The sequence below is a fragment of the Chenopodium quinoa genome, unplaced genomic scaffold, assembly GCF_001683475.1.
Source record: "Chenopodium quinoa cultivar QQ74 unplaced genomic scaffold, ASM168347v1, whole genome shotgun sequence".
Taxonomy (NCBI): domain Eukaryota; kingdom Viridiplantae; phylum Streptophyta; class Magnoliopsida; order Caryophyllales; family Amaranthaceae; genus Chenopodium; species Chenopodium quinoa.
This window is the reverse complement of record NW_018745063.1, coordinates 3,012,837-3,032,022: the sequence shown is the minus strand read 5'-3', so window position 1 is coordinate 3,032,022 and position 19,186 is coordinate 3,012,837. Positions and strand designations below refer to the sequence as shown.

Sequence of the window (19,186 nt, the reverse complement as noted above, 5' to 3'; positions counted from 1 at the left end):
GTGATTAGAGATCTCATATTGTCTTCAACAAAAAAAATTTACAATCTGGTTTCTTTGTGCCAAAATTTTTTTATAACGTTTTTTCCAACAAAAAGGTTGTTATAAATGGTTTTTTCTGACAAAATTTCCTATTAAAAAAAGCGTGGTCATTTATTCAGTACTTTTGGTGAGTTGTTCAATTACTGTTTGCAACTTGTATGTAGGAAATTACACATGTACCCCTCAACTAGTACCTGAAAAACGTATGTACCCCTTCACTAGTACTTGAAAAGACGATTATACCCCTTTGTTTATCAAGGGAATTAACTGGGCACAACTCATTTATTAATTGTACCTAACTTTCTAGGCTTATATATATATATATATATGAATAATACAAATTTTTAGTTACTTAAATCAATGAATAAAGATTTTAAATGAGAAAATTAATAAAATATGAAGTAATCAAGATACAAAAGGGAGTAAGATTTCTTTCATTATACGTAGTATATTTTATAGCGCAATGTGAGAATTTTTTTTTTTGGTGTTTAGAGAGCCACAAGGGCGGGGGTGAGAATCGATCCCAAAATCTCTTGAAATCGAGAGGAAAGCTCTAACCACTTGAGCTATCCCTCACTCTTTCAGCGCAATGTGAGAATGATAGTGGTGAAATGTGCTAAGTTAGATGTTTTTTTTTCTTTCTTCTTTTGTGATTGAAATGGCGAGGGTTGAAAGTAAGGCCATTTTATTCATTAAGTATTTGCAATATCAATATACTAGTTTAGTCTCGTTCTTTGCACAAATTAAATAGCTATTATTTGTTTAAAATAGTTGTTAATATTCTTTATTTGAAAAATAGTGTAATCATAATTTCATTAATTTATTTTGGAAGAAGTATTGTATATATTTAATCATGAAAATTTGAAAGGAAAAAAAAAGGGATGATGTAAAAAATAGTTTAGACGGGAAAAAATTTCATAGAAAGTTGACATGTGTCCTTTAATGATGTTAGCATGTTTTGTTTTAGTAATAATCAATAGATATGACAAATGCTCTCTCATTCTCTAATACTATACAACTAGGTTAGATCCCGTGCCATGCACGGTGATCTATAGTTATAAATTAAATTAGCCCCATTCGATGCACAACATAAAAATTTTCAAACCATTAATTGCAATGGTATTTAGATCTAAATAATTTTGAAGATAGTAAACATTTAACCAAATTATGCAATACAGAGTACTCTTAAATAGGGAGTAATTATATTTGAATCCAGATAATTTTTTTTACAAATCCATAATAATGTAAAAAAAAATATAGAAAATAACATACTTCGTAATATAATAATTGTCTTCAAAAAAATATACTCTGTATATATTTTAATAATTTAAGGTAAAAAAATTAGAATGTTGTAAAAAAAGTAAAAATAAAAATTAGAATATGATGTCAACAATTGATTTAGACGGGAAATTTTTTTACCACAACTTGACATCAGTACAATATAAATAGGGGATAATATCCACGGTTGTTACTTTAGTTATATTTATAGATGCTTGTTTGAACTAGTTTTAAAATTTTATCATTTTTTACCATACTATCTTCATTACATTAATGACATCCCTACTTTGCCCCTCATTTTACTATTCATATTGAAAACATATTTGTAAATGCCGAATGTCTTTTTATTAATGAATTGATTTGTTTAAAAAAAATATTAAAAACATATTTATGGAGTTTTTTAAAAAAATTATTTATATTTGAACATACGCTTTTGCATGATTGATTGTGCAACGTGCATTATCGAAATGCATTAATCTCAGCAGGCTTCTATTACTTTCCTTGAAAACAAATCAAAGGTTTAGGTTAATATTTTTTTTCCCTTGAAAAGAGTTAGAAGATTAATACCCCGTAAAATGGTTACATTCGATCTTATTGATTAATTTTCTTGTGCTCAATTTCCTTGATTCCTCTCAAATGAAACCACTAATTATTAATTGAATGGACTAGTAATTATTTTTTTATACTTAGTGATTAAGGGAATCAAAGCTAAATAAAAGCTAAATTAATTATTTGATCATAACATTAATCATATTGAATGGAAAAGCAAGAAGTTTTTTTTTTGGTGTTTAGAGAGCCACAAAGGATGGGGGCGATTCCAAGATATCCTGAAACCGAAAGGAAAGCTCTAAGCCTCTAATCATTTGAGTTATCCCTCATTCTCGGAAAAACAAGAATAAAACAATTATAAAGTTAAATGATAAAGATGTGACACTAACACATGATAAATATGTATTTCCTATTATTGAAAATATTTGTATAGATAAAGTAATGTTTGTAAAATACATAGGCAATAATTTGTACATCATATCAACGCAATTAATAAATTAAAGTTCAATGAAATACGGTAGGTTTTTAATTTTCTTACAAATATACGAAGTATATATCATCAAATTAGAAATAAAACATAATTTTCCTTTTAAAAAAAATGTCCTTACAAGTCTTTTATTGATTTGATGCGCACCTTAAAATCAGGACTTATGAAGGTTGAACACTTGTCAACATGTAACTTAGCTCCAAATGATCCAACTTGACTTGATTAACATGCAAATTGAATTGAAGATGCCTTTTCAAACAACTAAGAGTTGGCTTTATATAACTGTAACAAATAATAAACAAGACTAATTTTATCACCACCAAAAATAATCAATCTTTCTTATGCTAGTCATTTGTCTTTACTTTTTAGCTTTAACTTTACTATATGAAGTTGTAGCCAATAATACACCATAATTTTAATGTGGTTTTGTGGGGAATGAGGATTTAATACTAAGATTTATTTATGATTCATTGGTAAAAAATTAGGAATATCACTTGAAACCAATTGGCACATTAGAATATCACAAATATTTAATAACATCGGGTTTACACTAAATTAGTGTAAATCGGGCTGGGCATGTAACTTCATCAACTCTAAGTCATGGAGTCACCGCCGAAGTCAGCCGGACCACCGCCGAGAAAAACACCCACCGCCAAACCACCAACCCTGTCGCCACTCCCAGCTGCCGCGCCACCGTCGAACTCCCTTAGCATCTCCCAATAATCCGGCCGAACTCCGATCTATTGTTCCTTGTAGATCGTCATCTCAAATTTTTGCCTAGAAAGGACATTAGTTATCCATCCAAAGAAATTATAAACTCTTGATTTTAAAATCCCCTCATGTCCTATTGAAGCAGGAATAAACTGTAAAAGAATTCAATAAGGAATTGTTCTGCCCAATTTCGCGTCGGTACTCTGTTTCAGAAACAAGCTAAAGAAGGAGAAGCTCTCAATTCAAGCCCCAATTTCAGAAACAAGCTAAGTTAATTGTCATTATTTCGTTAAGCATACGACATCAATCAAGTATACTTTTGCATGCGTTTGTGTTTATTTTTATTGATTTTGATACTCTGTTTTTGGGAAAAAAAGTCACTTTTGTGAAAAAAAAAGGGACATTTTTGTGAAAAAAAAATCACTTTTGTAAAAATATAAGTCACTTTTGTATAAAAAAAAGGGTCACTTTTATGGAAAAAGGGTCACTTTTGTGAAAATATGGGTCACTTTTGTAAAAAAAAAAGGGTCACTTTTGTAAGTAAAAAGAGTCACTTTTCGAAAATGTTCGATGTACAATAAAATTATTGTAAACCGGGGGCATGCAAAAGTTTTTGTTAGAATATTACAAGTGATGGACGAGGACTAAACATATAATCCTCTTTAATTACCAAATATTAGTGATTTTTTTTGAGTAATAAAGATCTTTGTAAGACATCTTATAAAAATATAGAAAGATTATTTATAGATAGAGGAAGTAAGTTGAATTGATCTGCATGTGCACTTTAATTGTCACTAGTTGACTAGTACCACACCATGCCTACTCAGGAATAATGGCAATAGAGAGTATGCAGTGACGGATCTAGGATTTCCGACATGGTGAGTCACCGTCAATTATTGATCACTTGTGAAAACACAAATTTTTTTCCTAATCTTGCTCACAATTAACTTCAATCCAAAAATTATATTAAAAAAAAAACCAAATTTCACCAAATTGATTTCAATCTAAAATCGGGCACAAAAATTCATACTACAACCAAATACTCCGTAGTACTTAAAAATTCAATCTTACATGTTGAAAGTACTACAAATAACATGTTACAAACAAATAGAACTATATATATTTTTTTTGAATAGCAACAAATAGTACTATATAACTATTACATTAACCTTATGATTTTTTATTTAAGTTAAAAAAAATTGTGGGAAAATATTAAAATTGGTTGCACAAATATAGGATATAAATAGAAGCAAAAATTATAATAATTTAATAATTAAAAATGAGATAACTTAAGAGACCGGTTATTAAGTATAACCGGTTTCTTTAATGAAACAAAAAAGCAGCGCTAAAATTGTGAATTGCAATAGTACCATCAAAGAGACTTGTTACCTAAATAACTGGTCTTTTTGATTTTTTTTTTTTTAAAAGTAAACCACTGACGCAGTTCAAAGTTCTTGTGACAATAACAGCATCAAAGAGACCGCCTCTCTACAATAAGCGTTCTCTTTGATAATTTTTTTTTAAAAAAATCATTTTTTTTCTTGTTACTGTTGTGACTCAGTATGCACCTAAATAGATCCGCCAATAAGAGTATGTGAGATAGTTCAATTGGTTAGGCATCTTTCTCGATTGATTTCAGAGATTTTGGAATAAAAAAAAAACACCAATAACCATTAAAAATGCAAACGGATTAAAATATACTTATATTATTGTCTTAAAATAAGTGGCACAAGTTTTTTGTGAACCAAAAATTTACAAACATTGACCATTAGTTTTCATCAAATTGTTAGAATTGAAAAAATATAGCCTAATGATAATTTATTGTTATTCAACTGCTTTTAATATTTTCATAACTTTTTTCCAATACAAATTTTTTAATATTTTTGTGCTCGAAACTTTGTGTTTTAATTATAATCGTAAAAAGCATTTGAGTGTCAATGTGTCATTGTAATGGATTGACAATGTTATTTATAACATTAATATTGTATGCAATTTCACTAAAAGACTGTAAAAAATAACTTTATTAATACTATCATTAAAAAGATATTAAACGTGACCTAAAACACTTGATTTTTTTTATATATATATAAATATCTCCTAATTTCCAACCCCCTTAATAAAACACACACAAATATTTATTTGTCACTTCTTATATATATATACAACTCTTCCTCAACTCTACTCCACAGTAGTAGTAGTAATAATAATAATAATAATAATAATAATAATAATAATAATAATAATAATAATAATAATAATACTCCTAAGACTCAGGATATCAGTGCTCGTGCAGCTACTCACATCTTCAGTAGGATTGAGTTCGCTATAGCTAGAGGAATGGGGGTCCAGATTATCCAAGCAAGATAGGCTGCCCTTTGCTTCACCCTTTCCCCTAGCTGACTCCATCTGACCAACATATCACACACCTCTTCACCATCCCTCGGCCTTGCAGCAGCACAACCACAAGCATCCCACAACTCACACACTCAGCCATAGAAGAAAATCGCATGAAGAGCCAATTCCTCACCAATACCACACCATGGGCACAAAGATGAATCGAGAATATGACGAGTAAACAAAAACAACTTTGTAGGAAGAGTTTTAGTGCACATCCTCCACAAGAAATGTCTCACCTAAACCCCCAAATCATTCCCCAAATCTGGCGAAAAGAATCAAAATCGCAGCCCTTACCCAACATGTACAAGGTCTTTGTTGAATAAAGTCTGTCCGTGGAGAGTGCTCATGTGATTTCATCCTTCGGAGCCCTTAAATTAAGAGGGATAGAAAGTATACATCTCTTATCTCTCTCGTTAAAATGTGCAGCAATAAGATCTTCATTCCACTCCATCATTGTAAAATCCACCAGATCACTCACATGGCTCAAATCCTCCACTTCCGGAGATGTAACAAAGCGCCCTTCCTCATCGGCCACCCAAGGGTCTTTCCAGATGTTGACACTAGCGCCATTGCCAATCCTCTAAATAAGTCCTTCCTTAAGAAGTGCTTTCGCACTCCAAATACTTTGCCACGAGTAACTACCCGAAACACCAAGATAAGAGTCAAGAAAAGTACTATTTGGGTAATACATTTCCTTCATAACCTTGCCGAGGAGAGAGTCTTCCCTATGCACCAACCTCCAAGCTTGCTTTCTAAGAAGAGAAATATTGAATATCTCCAAATCCTTAAATCCCATCCCTCCTAAGCATTTCAGCATGTACATCACTTCCCAAGATTTCCAGTGAATTTTCCGTTTTGAGCCCTAACTACCCCAAAAGAACCTTGCCGCGGCCGACCGAATATAATTAATAACCGAACAAGGGAATCTATACACACCCATAAAGTACGTTGGGATTTTCTGTATCACAACTTATAGAAGCACCTCTTTCCATACTCTCGAAAGAAGTTTTTCTTTCCAACCCTGCAACTTCTTCCAAATTCTGTCTAATAGAGCACCAAAAATAGCCTTTTTTAATCTCCCAGCTAAAGTAGGAATACCCAAATATTTACCATGTCTATCAACACGTTTCATATTAATAAGATATTACGTTACCATCAAATCCTCTTGCTTCTCTTCGCTCACCCCTCTACTAAATGACACTTCCGACTTCTCATAATTAATTTGTTGCCTGGAAGCTACTTCATAGCGGTTGAGAATATCAATTATCATTTCGCATTCCTGTCGTGTCGCTCTAGCATAAAGCAAGCTATCATCTGCAAAAAGAAGGTGAGAAATAGCAAGATCACTCCTACTAGCTTTTGCCCCATGTAGCTATGAGTTCTGAATTTTATTGTGCAACATGCGAGAAAAAACATCAGCCACCAATATAAACAAATAAGGAGATAGAGGGTCTCCTTGCCTTAACCCCCGAGAGGGAGTCACTGACTCACAAACTCTTCCATTAATAATGAAAGAGTAAGTTACTGAGGTTACACGTACAATGCATCACCAAGTTGACCCACCTACCATCAAAACCCATCGTGAGGAGAAGTTTTCGCAAAAAACCCCATTCTACCCTGTCATAAGCTTTACTAGAAGAAAGCCCGTGCGATGCACGGTTTTTTCATCTAAGATTTTAATTATTTTATTTATTGTATTAAATAATTTCAGGCAAAATTACAAAAGTTTAATTTTAGTTGTTTTACTCATTATAATTGAATTTATTAAGTATAAACAAATTGTAAATACTTCGTATGATATTTCATCCATTACATAAATTCTTTGATGTGAAAAGATAAATTTTAAAATAACTTAAATTCTAAATCGTTATTCATTTTTTTTTTGTATACCAAAATTTTTTATTTCGATAGATTCACCAAATTCATTGACAACTATAATTTAAATATTTTTTTGGAGATTTTTCTTTTCCTAATTTTTTTTGAATTTCTTATAATCGTAGTATTGATTTAATAAACTTATCTTTTCCTACATTTTTACTTTTTTTTCATTAAAATAATTTAATTCGTGGATTAAAATAATTTAATTCGTGGATTAAAATAATTTTAGATTTATCAAATCTAATTCGTTACTTTTATCAAGGAAGCGATATAGTTTTTTAATTCAAAAACAAAATACAATTTTTTTCTTATTGGTCCAAATAATTATATTTCTTATGTGGCGCTCCGAAAGCTCTAAAAAAATGCCTATTATATATATATATATATATATATATATATATATATATATATATATATATATATATATATATGTGTGTGTGTGTGTGTGTGTGTGTGTCATGTGACACCCTCCTCTAATCAAGCAAAGGCTTTGTTTCCATCGCCATTTATAACATTTGACTTTGATACGAAAGGTAAGAACTTAACCACAATTTCAATCTACCATCATCAATCAATCAATAATCAATAATCATCAATCAATAATCATCAATAATATATACTAAAAGACACACCACCAATGACACGTGTCATCGCCTGGTGTGTCCTAAAAAATATATTACGTATATTTTTATTTATTTCTTTGGATCTTCTTTTAAATAAAGTTTAAATGAGGAATAAAAATTATCAAAAACGTGGTAGAAAATTAATTATCATCTAGATTTTTAATTATAGAAAGAACAAATAAACAATAATTTTTTTAGGAAAAAAAAATATCATATAGATTATCAACATAAGATTTTTATTACTTATTTTTGTTAAGAAACTTATCTTGATAACCAATATCTATGTAAAAATATCAATAAATAAATGTATAACTTATTGATTGATAACTATTAATTATTATATAATTTATATATAGTACCAAAATATAATTTCAAATACATTGATATTTGAATTAGAGTTGATAGTAGGAGAAAAGTTGAATAAGAAATAAGATGTTATTAATTGGAATAATGATTTGAATAATATTATTTTAGGTTGGATGATTTTGAATGAAATAATAGGGTGATCTTACTTGTGTGCAAAAAGAAAATTTATTCACAGGGTTAGTACATAGCTTAAAAAATTTTCATTTAGTTAATAAGAAAAATAACACTATTACATTACCACATGTATAAAAATACAAAAAATAATCATATGCTCAACTGTTTAACTTTAAAATACATATTTAGCTAATCGATTTTTTCATGAATATGTTTCATTTTAATAAATATTTCGATAATTTAGTTCATACTTTTTGTTGACAATAATACTGAAATTAATCGTGCATGACACGGGACCTAATCTAGTTAATCAATAAAATTAGACACATACGTTTGCATATTTGGAAGATATGCTTTCTTTATATGAGTGATATTTACATGTGTGAATGAGTGATAATAAGATGATACCAACTTGTAACTTGTGAGGGATTTATATTTATTTGGTGAAATATTGGTTTATGTGAAGGTTAATGTGAAATTGAGCATGATTTAACATGTGATAGAAATAATTTGACTTGTGCTTATGTGTTTAGAAAAAAATAAATAATTGAAGGTGGTCGACCTACATTATTAATCTTAAATATAGAAAGATTTATCAGAACAAAGGTAATTAAAATAGTTTAATATACAATAAATACAAGTAGTAAATCTTAATATTAAAAAAAGATCGTTTATCTAATTGCATTTTTGTAAATTAAATAAATCAACAATTACCTACACTTTGTTTGAGGAAATGGAGGGAATAAAAATAGTTTAATATACAATAATTACAAGTAGTAAATCTTCATAGTAAAAAAAAGATCGTTTATCTAATTGCATTTTTGTAAATTAAATAAATCAACAATTACCTATATTTTTGTGTGTGTGTGTGTGTTTTTTTTTAGAGAGTCACAAGGGCGGATGATGAGAATTGATTCCAAAATCTCTTAGAGTCGGGAGGAAGTTATAACCACATGAGCAATTCCTTACGCTTAGAGTCTTAGTGATGGAGTATTTTCATTTGAAAAACAAATGAGGAAGGAAGGAAATTGAATTGAAGATAAATAAAAGGATTAAACAGTAATAAATTAATACCTCCAACAATGGAGAAATTTAAAAAGAAAAACTCATCTTTTTTCTCTCCCCTCCCACCCCTTCCCCTCTTTTCCTTCCCTTTTTATCTATCTATTTTTTTTAATGAGATTTAATAATATCATTAAATAATAGTCATACGATATCTACAATAATAAAAATATGTAAACCACATATTTAGATAAAATATCATAACTTTTACCATCAAAATCATAACTAATTTGCATATTTGGCATAGCTCATACTCCATCGCTTCAAACTTGACGCGAAAAATGATTTTCGATCTCTTTGCATCTTTTCAAGTTGAAATATCTGTAATTTGTGCTGCTGTTTTGATCGACCGGTTGATGACAAATCCCAAACCCATAGGAATCCACATTACCTTCCCAATTATTATAAAAACCCTAAAAAATAAAATTCTCAATCATAGACAAACTCTCACAGATGGAGACAACAAACAAAACAAACAAAACAAACAAACCAATTATTAAAACACTAATTAAAATTTAAAACACGTTTTAAACCCTTAGATTCCATCCATAATGGAAAGAATTCTACCAAAATTCCACTTACTAGAGGGTTGAATTGAAGGGTTTGTGAAATGCAACAACAATTTTTTTACCGTACAATAATTAAAGTGTTACTGTTACAAGATGCTCGACCAGTCCTACATTCCTTGTCGTCTAACAAAATACGGAGTAAAAGGAATAAAAACGTGAGAAAACATTAGATTTTTTTCCCAACCCCTCTGTCACAAACTCCCCTAATAAAAAAAACACAAACAGCAACAACAAATTATTCATCACTTTTACAACTTTTTTTTCCTCCGCCACCTCTCAATTTCCCCTCAAACATAATAATGTCCCTCTCATTCCTCCCCTCCTCCGGCGGCGCCGCCGCCACCTTCGACTCTCTCTCCTCCCTCAACCGCCCCACCATCCACCCAACCTCATCTCTCCTCCACCTCCCCAAACTCTACCGCCGCCATTCCCTCGCCGTCAAAGCCACCGTCTTCTCCCCGGAAGAAACAATCACTAACACCCCTCCGCCGTCGTCTCCGTTCTCGTCCGTTCCTCTTAAACTCGTATCGACCGAGTCTTTGAAGTACGCAAGCGGTTACCTCGGCGCTGTTCCGGAGTTTCAATCATCGGAGAATAATGACTCCGCTGTTGCTATGGAGTGTTTGACTAATATATTGTCGTCTAAGGTTTATGATATCGCCGTTCAATCGCCATTGCAGCTTGCTGAAAAGCTGTCTGAGAGGTTAGGGAATAATGTTTGGCTTAAGAGGGAGGATTTACAGCCGGTGCGTTGTGATTTTTTCAGTTTTATTTATTTGCATTTGAATTTTTGTTTTGTTTTGTTTTTGTTTTTTTTATTTTTTATTTTTTTATTTAATGATTGTTGGCGAATTCGATTGAAAAGCTGTGAGACTTTAACCAACTAAAGTAGTTGACAACAAGTACTTTGACTGTACTCTTAGTTCTCATAAGTGGTTGCTGATTTTTTATTTTATTTTTTATTACTTGTATTACATTATACATATCTGGTGATTATGATGATTGATGTTTGGAAGCTTAATTTAGGTCAGATTTAAAAAAAAAAATGGATGATTTAATTTAATTTAGGGAATTATAGAAGTTATTCTCTGAAAGACAAATATTTAGTTGAATTTGCTGATGGTAAAAGTTTGGTTCTTTAGATGGTTCGTTTTGCATTTTGTTTTTGGCTTGTTTTGATGATCAAGATTAATTTTTCTCTGTAAATTTACTTGTTTTAATAAATCAGAGTAGTTTTTTTTTTTCGTTAATTATGGTTGTTTTGATGAACTAGCAAGTAGCATAGTCAGTGGATGGCAGTGTCTCAAAGATATGCAAGGTAGTAATCTACTGATGTAAACTTGCAATATCGTTCTGACAGGAAATTTGGAGTGTAGCAATTCTAGTGTTACTGTCGTTTTAGCAAATGAATGGCTGACAATAACAGTTTCGCAATTAGATTTAAACCTTTTTCTTTGATTTGGTCTGCTGAAAACGTTGAAAACTAAATTACAGACATTAAAAAAAAAATTTGTATAACTGCAAAAAATTCAGAAAAAAAAAATTGTTTGCAGAGATTTGAATTGTAGATTATGAAATATTGCAAAGTAGATGAAACCACTACAAGATGTTAAGTATAACTCTTAAAGAATTGGTGTATTGTACTCTACTCCTGTCATAAATTTTTAGTTACCATTAGCAAATATACTATAAATATTGAGAGAAAAAGAAGGATAGCTTTACGATTTTTAGGACTATTGAAAGTAAACATAATAGCCTTTGTCCCTTAATACCACCTTCGTCTTTACAGTGTTATAGTTTTTGTTCCATACTTCTACCTCCATTTTTTCCTATATATAAGAAGTATATGTAGTATATATTTTGTCATCTCCAACTCCACCTTGGGGGACCCTATTTTAGGTAATACATCTCTTACTCTTTGTCACTTTTATCCTAAGAATAAACATACTCACATAGGCGACCCCTCTTTTGAGTTCTACTTTTTTTGTTGCTACGGTAATGAGTAGTACTCGTGAAGATGGAGTTATAAATTCTTGTACGAAATTACGGTGACAATTTCATGAAAGTGCCGTCCTTTGTACTCTCATATCTGTTCATCTAGAATTTTGTTTCCTTTTCTACAAAGTAAATTCTACATTTTTGAGGTGATAAAAAACTTGAGTTTTTTCTCCTTGAAAGCTTCTAATTTATCTTTCTTCATGCCATGCAGTTTTTGAGGGTTCTATAATTCTCCTTTTGCAGGTCTTCTCATTCAAGCTAAGGGGTGCTTACAATATGATGGTAAAGCTTCCAAAAGAGCAATTGGAAAGAGGAGTTATATGCTCATCGGCTGGAAATCATGCCCAGGGGGTGGCTTTGTCTGCTAAGAAATTGGATTGTAATGCTGTAATTGTTATGCCTGTGACTACACCAGAAATCAAGGTTTGAATATTTGTGACAATTTCTTATGCCTTTGCGTGATATATTATGACTTTATTTCTGAGTTGTCTTAAAACTGATGATTTCCATGTTTTATTCAGTGGAAATCTGTAAAGAGGCTGGGTGCCACAGTTGTTCTTGTGGGTGATTCATATGACGAGGCACAAGCATATGCTAAAAATAGGGCGGAAGAGGAGGGGCGGACATTTATCCCCCCATTTGACCATCCAGATATCATAATGGGACAAGGGACAGTAGGCATGGAGATTGTGAACCAGTCAAAAGGCCGTCCTCTACATGCGATCTTTGTTCCTGTAGGTGGTGGTGGACTCATAGCTGGTATTGCTGCTTATGTAAAGAGAATTCAACCAGAGGTTGGTTTTTGGCTGTGCATTTTTTTTAAAAAAATTTACTGTCCATAGTGATATTCAGCGAAAAACATTACTTTGTAGTTCGTGTTATTATTTTTCTTATGCTTTGGAGAGCTGTGGTGCACTTATGTCTGTATGCTTTCTTTGCTACTATGTTTGCAATGCATGTCCTTTCCACTTTGCTTTAACTGATTTCTTAATCTTCAGATTCCCTTGTAGTAATGTCAATTTATTCTTATCATGATGCTATATGTGATATATCTCTTATCAGGTCAAAATTATAGGGGTGGAACCAGCTGATGCCAATGCAATGGCTCTTTCATTACATCATGGACAAAGAATTATGCTAGATAAAGTTGGAGGGTTCGCGGATGGTGTTGCTGTTAAAGTTGTTGGGGAAGAACCTTTTCGCATATGCAAGGAATTGATTGATGGTGTAGTTCTTGTTAATCGTGATGCCATTTGTGCCTCTATAAAGGTTAGCACCAAAATTTAACCCAAGACCTGCAATGTAGATCCATGCTATCTATATTTCATGGATTGTAATTGTAATTCTATATCGCATTCTGTTCAGTACTTGTGACACACTTTGATTTCTGTTTCCCTCTTTTGTAGATTCATGTATTTATGAAAAATTTATCTTTCTCTGAATATGGAACCTAGTTATTTGTTACGAAGCCACGGAAGTAACTGTTTACTCATTGCAGGGCTCACTGACTTTTTGTTGATGCAGCATTATTGAATATGAATTAGAATTATTAGAAGCCTCAGTTCATCACTTGAATGTTCAAATTTAGGTTTTTAGTTATTAAGAATCACTCCTAAGCTAGATTAGTGACCTTGATTTCAAGAAGGATGCACATCATCATCAAACTCTTGAGGCTTATAAGATTCTCATTGTCGACATTATGCCCATCAATTATTGTTTATTGCTGAAATCTCTACTCTTCTATGTCTAAATTCTGTTGTGAATTAATTTTTCTTAACCTTGACCACAAATGTCATTCTATCAAAACAAAAAAATGGCTTTAACATTTTTTGAATTTAATGACTACTTTCAGCTAATATATCATATTTTATGCTGAATTGCCAAATATTGTATTGGTTCAAGGAATCAGTAGTTGCTAGAACTAATATTCTGTTTTGTTAATGTAGAACATGTTCGAGGAGAAAAGGAGTATACTGGAACCAGCAGGTGCTCTTGCTCTCGCTGGTGCAGAAGCCTATTGCAAATATTATGGCATAAAGAATGAAAATGTTGTTGCAATCACCAGTGGGGCTAATATGAACTTTGATAGATTGAGATTAGTCACTGAACTTGCAGACGTTGGTCGGCAGCGGGAAGCAGTACTTGCAACCTTTATGCCTGAAGAACCTGGTAGCTTCAAAATATTTGCTGAGATGGTAGGCCACTCATTTGAAAGTCAACCTTCTGCACTTTAACTAGCTCTTATTTATGTTCAAAGAATTTTGGCTTTACAGGTGGGGCCAATGAATATTACAGAATTTAAATACAGATATAACTCTGCAAAGCAAGAAGCTTTAGTTCTCTACAGGTAAGAACTTCTGAAGTCATCTTTAAAGCCTCAATCTTGACGCCTGATGTCGGCTTCATTTAATAATATCATTTCACTTGTTTTGCGTTTTATCTTGTTGATTGCTCTAAATTTCCAATTAGCTAGCATTCTGTTCTAGTACAGAATTTATTGATGGACCATGACTAGGAAAACTCCCAATTGGCAAAAGTAGGAAATTGTTGAAGTGATTAACTCTGACTTACATTCGATTTTATAACTTAAGCCAAGAAGTTACTCTGCTTTTCTAGAATTTTTTTTCTTCCTTTTGTTAGTCTGTTTTTATACAATATTCCACTCACTATTACAACCTCAACTGCAAGTATCCTTCTATTGTTTTAGTTCGTCTCCCAATTCCATTGAAATAAAGGGATGACATGAAACTTGAGGGAGCCTTGAAAGGATATTTGTTAGTCTGGATATCTGCCTTTTTGAAAATTGCTGGTGATGTAATCATATCTATTGCTCCAATCATTTATAATAAGTCCTAGAGGTCCATTTTGAGTCTTTGGCATTCACCCTTTGTGGTGCCAGTTGAAGTATGAATAATATCCAAGGAAGGCAAATTCATTAAGAATGTTCCTCGAGTATTTTAGAAATATGTTGGAATTGATTGATTGTTAGAGTTGGCTATTGGGTTGTTTAGTTTAGGTTTAAGTCGGATCAATTCTGGTTAGGTCATGTTTGGGTCAAGTTAAATTCAATTCTATTTCCATTTGGCTTATTATATTTATATTCATTAGTAGACACATTGATTGTTTAGTTTAGTTTGGGTTGGATAAAGTTCGAGTCAAGTGATATCAAGTATAGTTGGGGTTTCGGGTAAGGTAATAGGGTATGGGACAAAACTGCAACCATGATTCTCATAGAGTCAAGATTATGAGAAGTGGTAAAATTATAAATTGTAACATACCATCCATGTCTTCTAGAAGATTACTATATTTTCAAGTGAATTGTTACAGCCCTTGGGTGGTCTTGTGTTATAAGATAATGCGTTACAGTCTTACAATTGGATGGTTTCACATGCATAAACCCGGATATGATTAGAGTACAACAAGAAAATATTAAATATAATTTAGAAAGGGTGTGGCTACCCGTGTGGGCGTGTGGATCACTCTTTTTTAATTTGGTTGTGAAAGTGTTAGGTTGAGAGCAAAAGGTTTCACGTGGTTACATTAATGTTTGCTTCCAATTTTCAGTCGTGATGTATTACTGTATTTATTGAAACCTACTGTTCATAAGCCATACTTCATTACATTAGTTGGGAATAAGATCAGTATATGAAATTCCTTGCATATGCATTGAGGAGCTGGGTAATTGAGGACTTTAGGTAGATTGTTGCACATTCAACAAAATAAATCTGAGCTGTACCAGAAATGTATGTCTCCCTCCTTGTACAAGGCTCACATCAATCAATTTCTTAAGTTCATAATTTTTCCAGTGCGCCTCATTGTGACTGAAGAGCACCCTAGGCACAAAAGGATCCCTCTCACCATAGTGCACCTTCAGCCTTTTTTATACATTGAATTGGTTAGGCAATATATGCATCACTGGTCCTTTCAGGAATGCATTATAGAATGCCCACTGGTTCTTTCAGGAATGCATTATAGAATGCCCACTGGTCTTGCATACGAAATAAGAAGGCTTACTAAGGGAGCTTCTGAAGACTTTATTTGATTTATAAGGTCTTTGCACATCTTTTCCAATTTATTGAAATGTTCTTAGAGTTGAGATCAGAAATCGAGAATCTTGCAACATCTTCTAAGCTTTCTGTTGGCTGTTTGGGAGTGTGGTTTGCTTTACTTAAATTGGGTATGTTGATTCCATTCTTTTTGCTTGTTCTCTCACAGCTTGTATATTCTGATAAAAATTTATAGAAGCAGCAGTCAGTTCTTTTGTCTGAGGTTTTAGCTGCTCTGTTTGTAATTCAAGAAGCAGTTCAAGTTTTCATTTCTAGTGAAGCCATCGCTTAAACTGCTAAAATTTGTTGGCAACCGTCCAAACTTGATCTTAGTTATACAGTTTGAGTTTATGAATGGAAAATAGTTTGGAGTGTGCTGGCTGCCAGCATAGCTATGATTATGCAAGCTGCTCATCCTGAAATAATTCTAATATGCTGCATATATATTCCGGAATTCCCTAGCCTTTCCTTGACCTGAGGGATATGTTATCTTGTCTGAACTGAACTTCCAGTGATTTGATTGTCAAATGCTGTTATATAGTCTTTGGCTTAACCAGCTCGCAGTTTGCAGTTGGACTCAAACAACAGGCATACGCCTGAACTAGTGAAGTATCTAAATTCTATACAGTGTGTTCCTTTGTTTTGATTCCTCCTACATGGTCACAACTTTTACACAGTGCACAATGATGGGGCAAGGGTTATACAATTATATAAACCCTAATGCACCATAAGAATGTATATAACTCTAAATTGAAGCTTGTATCTGATGTCATTCTTTATAAGCTTTAAGTCTTCTTTCCTTTTGTAGTAGTCCTTTGACAATGTTTGTCATCCAGGAGTACGTATAAGGCTATAACGTCTATATATGCCTAACAATCTTATTTTAGAACAAGTTGTGATTTTTTTTTTGCTGGTTTATGTTTATTTTGCAGTGTTGGTCATCATACTGTTTCTGAACTTGAAGCAATGAAGGAGCGAATGGAATCTTCTAAGCTTCGAACTATCAACTTAACGGATAATGATTTGGTTAAAGATCATTTACGGCATCTGGTATGCATCTTCCTTATTTTGAAGTCAAACTTTCCATTAACAAATGATTACGAGTACTTTGGATCCAAAGTTGTCTCCAGGAACTTCCTAAGAGAGCCATACTGGTGGGGAAGGTTTTGGTGGAATCACAGAGAGCAATGAGACGAAATTATTTGGCCTTTATCAAAGCGGAAATGAAAAAAAATTCCAGTGTTTAAAAATTTATCAACGATTAAAAAAAAAATTATATAATAAAAATGCTTTGCATGGAACTATGGAAGGTTTCATTGAGCAGTTTTTGATTTTGAAAGAAAGAATGAAAAAGAGCAGTTTATTCTAGAAGAATGATTTATTAGATGTTCTTTTTAAATGTCTCTTAAAACGGAAATATATTATCACATTCACTGTTGCATTCACTACGCCTGAAGAAGGGCTTGACTTTATCAAGATGCACGTTCATTGTTTGATTACTGTGTCTCTTAAGGTAGATTTCATTAAAATTCAACCCTGACTACCTTTTTTTGTAGATGGGAGGCCGGTCAGATGTCCAAAATGAACTACTTTGTAGATTTATTTTCCCAGAAAGACCAGGAGCTTTGATGAAATTTCTGGATGCATTCAGCCCACGATGGAATATTAGTTTATTTCATTACCGTGCACAGGTAAGTTTTTGCATTTTTGTTTTCTTAAAATCTATCTTATATTGTCTTGTTATTTATATTTCTCAAATTACTTTATTATATGGTTTAGGGTGAAGCTGGTGCAAATGTGTTGGTTGGAATCCAAGTTCCTTCATCCGAGATGGACCAGTTTCAGCAGTGTGCTGATAACCTTGCTTTTATGTACGCTATAGAGAATGGAAATGAAGTTTACGAGGTATTGATGCACTGACTTGTAGGCGGCGTAGGATAAAACAAGAGCTTTTTGAAATCTTCAGAGAAGTGATGGTGCAAGTACCAAATGTGATTCAAACATCTTCAATTGAGAAGCGAAGGGTAATTTATCTTGTAGCACAATCATTTGATGATTCGTTGGTGCACCATCCATTCCCTTTTGTTGCCTTACCTATATAAAAATCTCTTTGTATGCTACAAATTTGTGTAAAAGGAGTTCTCTCGAACTCTATTATGTAGTATAGTGTTACAAATTCTCGATTACTAAATGATTTAGTGAATGTTTGTAATAGTGTTCCAGTTAAGTATTTTTATTTTTCCTTTAGTAACTTGGGTATGCAAATTTTTCTTTTTATTTAAATCTTTTTAATTTATTACTTCAAGCAACTTGCTTTAAAAGTTGCGACTTAAGAAAATAATTGTATTACTACCTCTGTCCCACTAAGATTATCCCATACTAGTTAATTGAAATTAAATGACTTATGTGACATTTTTTTTTTTTGAAATTTAATTTTATTAATGTCTATCCTTTAAATTCTTATGTGTTACAAATATATATAAGTAAAATTTATTAAAAGAATTTTAGTTTTTTTTAATAGAATTAAAAAAAAAAATTATTAATATTTTGGAGGCAAAAAGTTTTCACAAAATTATGCCAAGTGTTCTGTAATTACTTTATTATATAGTATAGATGAGGAAACAAAGTGCTTTAAAACTTGGTTGAAGAATAGCTTGTTTAGCTCTTGTTTAGTTTCTTTCCAAGTTTTTATCTTTCTCACTCCTTCGAAAAGGTATGAGGTAAATTTAAGGGAAAAATTGATAAAATAATCCCAACTTTTGCCCGTTTGCTCAAAATAATCTCAACCGATCACCCAACCTAGTAGGTAAAGGTGACACGTGTCACCACATAATTGGTTGTTGAAAAAAAAAACTTTAAGAAAATCAAACCCAACAACCCTTGACCAACCTCCCCACCACCAGCCACGGGTCGTCCCAGAACCCTCCACCCTGTCGGCGCCCAGAAACACGTCCCCCACATCGGTGCTGGTAACGCCTTCTCCTACCTCATGAACCACCAAAACCCCATGGCTGCATCCCGCATCTTCGCAGCCCACAACTTCACCAAACAACCACCATCAGCCACCTT

At 32.4% G+C, this 19,186-nt stretch overlaps 1 protein-coding gene across 2 annotated transcripts in view; it reads left to right on the top strand.

Annotated features, from left to right (window-relative positions):
- LOC110709274 (threonine dehydratase biosynthetic, chloroplastic-like) overlaps window positions 1–18,400 on the top strand; it is a 34,619-nt gene extending 16,219 nt beyond the window's left edge. The window contains exons 1-9 of one of the 2 annotated variants that reach the window (XM_021887489.1): window positions 10,118–10,819; window positions 12,315–12,494; window positions 12,593–12,865; window positions 13,134–13,340; window positions 14,018–14,266; window positions 14,345–14,418; window positions 17,050–17,167; window positions 17,674–17,808; window positions 17,897–18,400. In XM_021887489.1, the coding sequence (XP_021743181.1) occupies window positions 10,373–10,819; window positions 12,315–12,494; window positions 12,593–12,865; window positions 13,134–13,340; window positions 14,018–14,266; window positions 14,345–14,418; window positions 17,050–17,167; window positions 17,674–17,808; window positions 17,897–18,037 (1,824 nt within the window). In that variant the 5' untranslated portion in view covers window positions 10,118–10,372 and the 3' untranslated portion in view covers window positions 18,038–18,400. Of the gene's footprint in view, window positions 1–10,117; window positions 10,820–12,314; window positions 12,495–12,592; window positions 12,866–13,133; window positions 13,341–14,017; window positions 14,267–14,344; window positions 14,419–17,049; window positions 17,168–17,673; window positions 17,809–17,896 lie in introns of those variants that run through there. The other variant, XM_021887490.1, reaches the window with a different exon arrangement.
- Window positions 18,401–19,186: the final 786 nt, after the last annotated feature.